Raw genomic sequence first — 9,188 nt, forward strand, 5'->3', positions numbered from 1 at the left:
AGTACTGAACCAGAAACATAGGAAACATTGTTCTCAGGGATGGGGAGGACATGGTGAAGTGAAAGCATACTGTGCAATCCCACGTACATGCCATGGATGTGTATGCTGAAGCCTAGCTTCTATGTAGAATAACTTTACCTTGTACCAAGGCATTTCAGCAATGTTCACCATGGTGCAGGTGCGTCGGCTCATTTGCATAGATACAGCCTGACTATGCGCCTTGTCTTCCCAGACTTTCATCAATTGTCATACATTCTTTCTCCACAGATTCCCGTTATGGGAGGAGCTTTTATGGACTCACCCAATGAGGACTTTAGCACAGAGTACTCCTTGTTTAACTCTTCAGCCAACGTCCACGCTGCCGCCTCCATGCCAAATCAGCCCGAAGAGGCATCCCGTTCGTCAAACGATGCCATTTTGTTATGGATTGCAATTATAGCCACAATTGGGAACATTGTAGTTGTCGGAGTTGTGTATGCCTTCACATTCTGAGAAGACAGCAGGAAGAGGGCTTGGGGGAAATGGACAGTGGCTGCGCTGTCTTTCACAAGTGTGGATGTATGTATAGACACATACCTTTATAAAAATGTATATCTTTATAAATATCTGCAGGTAGATGCTGTTTGTTACTTAAGAGCAAGTCTTACAAGGGATGGCAAAACCCCACGAATACCTTTGTAAATGGTACGGGGGTGTGACATCTCATTACCAAGGAAATCAAGTAAATGTAAAATTCTTTGTGAAAGGCCAGTGTGAACGCAGTGCTCCCAAAAGAAACGACTGGCTTCTCTGCCGCGGCTTAATGTTTGGCTGACTGATAAATCTGTTGCTTATCTTCATTTCTTTGCTGTGGTTTTTGTTTCTAGATGGGAAATTTCAAACATGGATTTATAGATAAATGTCTCTGTGATAATTTTATTCTCTTGCTCTCCAGAGGCACAGAACAAATAAGATCTGTGCTATTTGATGGGGACGGCTGGGAGAGCCATGTACATCAAATGCGCATTATTCATGACGGAAAGCAATGTCAAAATTGAGTTAACAGATATCTGAGCCCTGATTTTGTTTCTCATTGATTCTTCCACGGGAGAAAGGAATTGGTTCAGATTTCTAGAACGTTGTATTACATGGGGTATGTAAATTTGAAACACTGGTTATGTCACAATGACAGGGTCGGATTGCAGGACTTTATAATGAAAGATTAGTTTCATTATAGTGAATAATGTTCAGTAAAACAATCGTTTGTTCATCTTAAACAATGAAACAGTGCTGTTAACAGAGCCGTATGCTGCTCTTAAGTGGGAAGACGTAACAACCACAGTCCAAAAGTCTGTATGCTTCCCATGTCCACATGGTCCTGGTTTTCTTCTAAGCTCCATTGCATGTATCAACATTCCTGATCTTGTAGAACATAATGGGATGCCCTTCAGTATATTTGGTTGTCCTTACTTCGCTTCCTCGTTCTGACCACTTTCACAGAGAGTTTTGTATAAAATGAAAGGTCAATATTTCTGTTGGACGATTAACTCATTCCTTTGAACATGTTTTTAAGAGAATTTGGCTATTACCACTATCTTCTATGATCAGCATGTCCACTTCATACCATAAAGACATTTTTGGGAGTTCAGGAAAGCTTTTCTCCCACCCTCCATTTTAGACTACATGATTATTCTTCAGAAGTATCTCTGTTTCTGGTTAATATTCTGGCTGTGCGCACTTGAGGGGCTAAGAATTAGACAAGTGTTCAGCTCCATTAATACCACTGGTGTATCTGATACACAAAAAGAGAACTGCAACAAATGTTCTTAAAAATACACTTTTGCATTTTTGCAGCATAAACCTGAATGCATCCAAAAGTGGATCTTGGTGAAAATTTCCCACACCAAAATGGTGCCTTGATAAAAGCCATTGATGGCCAATGGCCTCGTTGTCTGGATCACGCTCCAATTGTTGCATGGGACAAAAGAGTGACTTTTCTGGCTCAAATAAGTTATAATATTGTTCTGCAAAGTTACAGACAGAGGGCCCAGGGAAGATTCCAAGAAGGCTGAAGAAGATAATAAAATGGCAGTTCAACTACAAGGACATATTTACAGCCATGTCATAAATTCACATTAATTTATGCACATGTGCATATAACCACCTGGCTGTCAAGAAGGCCCTGCTGATGTGGTAGTCATGCATTCACATTATTTTTTTTTCAACTGATGTATTGAATGATCTTTTGATCATGATTCTACTATCTGTACCTGAACTTCTCGAACTCCCTCACAGTTTTTGCACTTTAAAACATTAATGAAAAGTAAACAAGTTCAGTTTCACAACTTGGAAAGCTGCCAGGAGTATTGCTCACCTCATAATGTGATAGATTAGGTATTCATGAGAGTTTCAGCTGCTCTGTAAAGATTCTGTTAGCTGTGCCACATCTTGCTGAGAAGGTTTTGCTGCAGAGAAAAGGCCATTTCACCCTGGTCCCACTGCACTGAAGTATACTTATTTGTACCCAGTGGGCTTCCTCTGTGGCTTGATGAATTTGCCAATACACCGCTTCACTGGAGCTCATTTGTGGGTTCCAATCTAAATGCAATTATCAGTGTTTGTGTTTCAACTGTCAGAGAAATGGACCAGATTTTTAAAACAATGCAAAGTCTGGAAAAAAGAACAGACTAGAACTAACTGAGGGGAAAAGATCTGACTTGTAGAGAGGGAAAGAGAGAGGGTGTTGTACAACCTTCTGCCAAGAGTGCTTGCTGGGTTGGCTGCAATGCTTCCATTGCAGTATAGAAGGCTGGGTTCTGGGAAACAACAAAGGAAAAAGGTACCCCCCACCAAAACATTCCCATACAGCATATGGAGAATTTAACTTCACAATATGCATACACCCTAATATTCCCCCTGCCCATGATACTATAAGGAGTTAGGGGCTCAAGCAGGCCCCAGTGCCTTCCTCCTCAATTTTCCCCTTTTTCCCTCCAACTGTCATCATCAGGAGTCTGTAGCACAACTGCTGTAACATTAAATCACTTGTGGAAGTCAGTGATCATAGCCTTCATTTGGTGGCAGTAGAGACGCTCTGTCTCAGAACCCACGCAGGCTGGAGAAGGTCCACGGAGGGTCGTTTGCTGATGGCCCCTTGACATTTAGTATATGTTCAGTGCCAGGTGAACTGGCATCTTTCAGGGATTTGAGAGTTAAGCTGATAAATCCTACTCACGTGTGCTCACTTCAAGGTGACTAGATATTGATCATTTATGGGTCACAAGATTAAAGCTGCCTCTCTTCAGTGATCTAATATGTGTGTTCCCCTCTCTTAGGAAAGCCTTTTCAGTATCCTAGAGTTATGCAAGATCCTAATAAGTTCTCCACTTCTTCCTCCAGGGAGTGGAAAGTTATTAATGTGGAATGCAGCTCTTTTTTTCACACCATGTCCCTGAGAATGTAATTTTGCTCAGTTTCCTGCAGCTAATGACAGAAGCGGAGAGGGCTGTGGAAACAAATTAAGAAGTGAAGGATTTCTTAGCAGGAGTTTTTAGTAGAGCAAAGTTGAAGCCCCAGAAGGTTTTTTTGTTTGTTTGTTTTTGCATCTGAGGTGCTCATGATTTGCACTTGCATCTCAATTCTTTGCTGTGGTTATGAATTTACTTGTATATCCAGTAGTCTGGTGGCTGCTGTTCTGAAAAGGACAGCAAACATTTAGATACCAAGGACTGCATTAACACTGAATGCTCAGGCAAACCAGTTCATATTACAAATGTTTCCTTTTATAAATCTTCAAAAACTGTTTCATCAGAATGGAAATCACGGGTTGTTTTGTGAAAACCCATCAGTGTCAATGAGAAGCAGTTGTTTTGGTAGCTGGGACCAAGTAGTATTTGACGTAGCAGCCTGGTGGATGGGTTGCCTTCTCCTTATTCTCTTTTTGCGCCAAGAGTGCGCCATCATCCCAGGCAGGCTTTGGTTCTAAAGTTGCCAAGCTTTGAATGAGGACGTTTAAGCAGAATCTTGTTGTAGGTTTGTCGTGTGGATAATTCTATGGTAGGTTGTTTGTTCTTTTCCCATCCTCACCCTCCACCATTTTGCAAGACTTTCTGTATACCCTCAATCACAATTCTGTAACAGTCCACAAGATATTGTTCACCCACTTTTGAAACATCCGTCACCCCAAAATGCTGTCATTTTAGCAAGCAGAGCCTTCCCCCCTCTCCTTAAAGCCTTTTGAAATACAACTACAGTGCAGGAAAATCCTTGGAATAGATATTCTGCCTGGGATCTGGAAACCCTTCTCTTTGGTAACATTTGGGCACATCAACTAGAGGCTCCTCAATTGAGCATTACATGCATCCCTTGCTGTGTGATGAAGCCTGCTGAAATTGATGAGCTGAGATGTTCTAATGCAGTGTTTCTCAAACTGTGGGTCGGGACCCACTCGGTGAGTCGCAAGCCAATTTCAGGTGGGTCCCCATTCCATTCATTTCAATATTTTATTTTTAATATATTAGACTTGATGCTAGCCTGGGATGTGACTGCATTTGGGGAAATGCTACAGACCTGTACTTTTAACAAGCTACTACGTATATTCTTTTAACAATGATAGTAAATGGGAGTTACTCCTGGATAAGTGTGGATAGGATTGCAGCCTAGGATTGTTAAAAAATTTTCCTGCTTGATGATGTCGCTTTCGGTCATGACATCACTTCTGGTGGGTCCTGGCAGATTCTCATTCTAAAAAGTGGGTCCCAGTGCTAAATGTGCGAGAACCACTGCTCTAATGTCATGGAGGGGCAAGGCAGGCAGAAGGGCTTCTGGATCTCTTTGGCTAGGCCATCTTAAATCTTCATGAGAAATGTGGTTTATAAATCTTTTTAATAACAATTGCCCTGAATCAAGAAAGGGCAGATAGAAGAGCCTAGAGAAGCAGTGGTGAATGATCAGTGGCCTGGGAAATGAGTACTGTATTTTTTGCTCCATAAGACGCACCTGACCATAAGACGCACCTATTTTTTAGAGGAGGAAAACAGGAAAAAAAATATTCTGAACCAAATAGTGTAATAAAATATTTAATAAACTATAACAGAATAACATTTGAACCATCCCCCCTTCTTAGGGTGAATGGGATCATAAACTGGCATGAAGATCCCTCCCTTTATTAGGGTGAATAGGATCATAAACTGGCATGAAGATCCCCCCTTCTTAGGGTGAATGGGATCATAAACTGGCATGAAGATCCCTCCCTTTATTAGGGTGAATGGGATCATAAACTGGCATGAAGATCCCTCCCTTTATTAGGGTGAATGGGATCCTAAACTGGCATGAAGATCCCTCCCTTTATTAGGGTGAATGGGATCATAAACTGGCATGAAGGTCCCCCCTTCATTAAGGTCCCCAACGTGCACTCTTTTTTTGCAGTATTCACTCCATAAGACGCACACACTTCCCCCCCCCCACTTTTTTGGGGGGAAAAAGTGCGTCTTATGGAGCGAAAAATACGGTAAGAGGAGGCTGTGCTAAGAAAGGAGAATTGGAAGGAACAGCAGCATAAGAAAATTAAGAGGGAAAGAAGTGTAAAGCAGGAATGAAAACTGAGAGCCAGAAAGGGACATGGCCAAGACCACATGGGTCAGGACACCTGAAATCCACAAACTGATTTGAGATAACCGGTGAAATCATAGTCTTTCTTTTGAGAGCCTTGTAATGCAATCATTCTTATAACCTCTCTCTCTTTGATACTCTTCCTTATACTACTTGGTTTCTTAGGGAAGGCCTACAATTGTACTGTTTTTATCTTGTATGAATTGTTCTACAGAGGCTTTTATTCTTGTAATAATATGTTCTTGATATGTAGGGTTCTCTGAACAGAGGGGGCAGGGGAGGTAATTGAAGAGTTCTGTGTTGACCTGGGGTTTGCATAACATCTTGTACTCATGGCTGGTTTCAGTAAACCAAAAATGTCTTTTTTTTCATTATGGCAGATACTCCTTGTCGGCCTCACTATATGTAATGATTATTAACCAAATGGGGTGAAAATGCTTTTGTTAAAGTACAGTTATATTTGTGGTTGTTGTTTTTTTAAATATTAAAGTTATCAATGTTTGCAGAAGGTGGTATTTAATTTCTTTTCACATATCTTAGAAACACAGATGGATGATATAGCTGCAGCGATTACCCATATTTCAAGGATGACCTTCAGTTGAGATGACAGCACCTCATTCTAAGGCAGGGTTCCTGAGCTTCTGATTGCTAAGGGCCAAATGAGAGATGAATGAGCATAAACTTCTCCAACTTTTGTTGTTGTTGTTAAAACAGCCATAGTGAGAGTTGCAGTGGGAGGGAGGAGGGGGTTAAATCTTTCCCCCTCGAGCTGAATCAGTGAGCCCCCTGTGGCTGTGTTGAGCAAAAATAAGACAGAGATGCATTTATACATCTCAAGTGTCATACCAAACTTGGCCTTAAAGTCCAGAATGGACAAGACATGGGAGATCCATTAGCTGGAGCTCCTATTTTATAGTGTTAATAGCTGCTGTGGGTAGGGCTCACAGGTTAAACTTTTCACCAGCCCCTTTTCTATATATAGAAACATAGAGTTGGAAGGGACCTGCAAGGTCCTCTAGTCCCTGCCCTAACAGAATCATATGGGGCTTAAAGAGCTGAAGGTGGGAGTAATGGGGGAAAAAACCCCACTTTGAGCAAATGGAAGTACCTTCCACTAAAGCAAGAGCCAGCACACTAAAAATACAAATCCTTTAGGTTAGTTGTGAGTACACAAGGAGAGTGTGTACTGATGCATGAGACCAAAGGTCTATTGAGTGCAGCTTCCTGTTTCCCTCTTTGACCATCCAAATGCTACCAGATGCATGCCTGTCAAATTCTACCAGCTGGCATCTGCAGAATGATTTAACCGGACAAAGCGAGAGAATCACTGGCCACAATCTTCTGCCTGAAGCACTGCTTCCTGTTTTAGAGCTGCAGGACTAATGCTTAGTTTTCTATTCCAAGAAGGTAACAGATTTCAAGGTAATGCACAAGCCCCATCCATTCTCTGAGGCTTTCCCCCCTTTCTGTCTGTAAAAGTCTGGTTAGGTTTAATTTGCTGTTTCTTCTGTATTCCAAACATCTGCTGCTGATTTCTTTATTCTAGTGCCAGAACCCAAAGCAGAAATTGTGCATTAAAGTTGCATCACCAGTTGTTTGATGCAACCAGCTGTCACCTTATTCACATTTTGGTTAAGGGAGCAACCTCCATGGACGTCAGTGCTGTATAGTTTTTGAGAGAATCACAAGCTGTTAACTTTTCTTTTAGTGTCAAAGACCATGATGACCAGAGCCTGTTCTTTCCAACAGCACCCTGCTGGTCTGAGGCCTGTCTCTGAGCCTGATGCCACATCTGCAGCACTTAACCCCACTGCCCCTTCATTGAAACAACAGGGATGTACAATTTTATGCAGAGAATTCATAATAAGAAAACTATATTATATTATATAAACTATATCATTGTAACGACACCATTACTTCCTTCAGTCTCTGATAGCCCAATCCTATCATCAGGCTGCACTGTTAGCCTAACTTATGGTGTTGCAAAATGCAACATTCTGTCACATGGTATTTGGCCACTGCCAGAAATGGTGAGTGACACTGGCTATGATGCAGCAGCCCTCCTGGATCCTTTGGTGCTGGTAAGTCAGTGGCAGAGGTAGGCATGCTGTGGGCAAGGAAAGGGAATAATGGGACATTTTGGGGGAGGAACCAGGGCAAGGAGGAGGAAGGAGGGTATCTAAAGGCTGTCACCCATGACAAATCTCTTTTTAAAACCCCCCTCTCCTTTTCTCTCCTTGGACATATGCCACCAAAACAGATGGCTGGAGGTAGAGGTGGGTTTTTCAGTGATAACAAAATAAAAATGCATAACACCACTTTCTGCACTTCTTATTTTTGTAAGAAAAGAAAAATAAAATCCCGAAATCTGCGAAAAAATGAAACTATTGTCTAACACCTCTACGTGCATGTGGCTGCCTCTGCTGACACTATACCACCTATATCACCTACACAGTACACTTTTAAAGGTATTGTAATTTGTAAAAATGTGCCCTTGGAATAAAAACGTATAACACTGCTTTCTGCACTTCTAACTTTCGAAAGATATATATGGCTATATTTGATTTTTCCTGAAGACAGTATAAACAAGACGAAAAATCTGGGTTGGGAGAATGGGAGGGTATAGGGAAGCTTTACCCCTCCCCAACTGTATTCCTGATTGAAATTACCCCCCCTCCCACTGTTTGAGATGAAAAAAAGTTTGCCTTGTCTCCAATGGGAACTTTTTTTAAAGACAAATAGTATGTGCAGAGGGTGATCTGGATTACAATCATGGGGAGTAGGGTTAAAACTTACCTGGTCCCCTACACCAGGGGTCAGCATCCCATGGGCCGGATTCAGCCCACCACCCAAAGCCATCCAGTCCACACAGGGCTTGGCTTGGAAGGCTTGGACATGGAGTCCTTGTGCCATGCAGGAGATCTCGCCTCCGAAGCGGAGCACTGCACAGCTGCTTCCGAGAGCTTGGCAACCCAGATGTTCAGCAGTGATGTCATTATGTCATTGCTGAACGTTCAGCCCTTCTTCCCAAAAAGGTTGCCCACCCCTATCATACAACACAGTTCCAAGCAAGCTCTATCCTTCCCACATGCTATTTACAGAGGTTAAAATAAATACAGGTTGGCCCTTGGCATCTACGGGGGATATGTTCCTGGACCCCATGCAGATACCAAAACCCATGGATAATGGAATCCACGGGTAGGTCATCAGAGGAACTCCAGACGCAACTAGAAGCACCTTCTGGTTGCATCCGGAGGTGTTCTGAGGTCCAGAAAGGTTGCACACAGCCTCTCCAGGTCTCAGAAAGCCTCCTGAATGTGACCGGAAGATGCTTCCAGGTCACGTCCAGGAGGTCAGGTGGGGCCCTCCAGCACAGTCTCAGAACTTGCGCAGAGTCAAATTCGTGGGCTCCAAATCCACAGAAAAAAGGACCTACCTTTGCATCAGGCCCAATGATGTGATTAAAATCAAGTCATGCTTGGCCCTAAGCTATCACAATGAAGCTAGCTATGTACTATGTACAACACAGTTCACCATCTGAAGTTCAAAAACCACTTTGACAACCCCCCCAGTACACACCCATTTTTAAGCCCGGGGGG

General features: G+C 42.5%; 1 protein-coding gene across 1 annotated transcript; it reads left to right on the forward strand.

Moving 5' to 3' along the window:
* The first annotated feature begins 213 nt into the window (after positions 1–213).
* Positions 214–492, forward strand: C1H14orf132 (chromosome 1 C14orf132 homolog). Its single transcript, XM_066624057.1, has one exon. The coding sequence runs from the start codon at positions 214–216 to the stop codon at positions 490–492; it is 279 nt and encodes a 92-aa protein (XP_066480154.1).
* Positions 493–9,188: the final 8,696 nt, after the last annotated feature.

Source organism: Tiliqua scincoides, chromosome 1 (genome assembly GCF_035046505.1).
Source record: "Tiliqua scincoides isolate rTilSci1 chromosome 1, rTilSci1.hap2, whole genome shotgun sequence".
NCBI classification, from domain to species: domain Eukaryota; kingdom Metazoa; phylum Chordata; class Lepidosauria; order Squamata; family Scincidae; genus Tiliqua; species Tiliqua scincoides.

What these genes read in the sequence shown, in the direction of transcription:
- C1H14orf132 (XM_066624057.1), top strand. Translation starts at nt 214, where the DNA reads ATGCGCCTTGTCTTCCCAGACTTTCATCAATTGTCATACATTCTTTCT.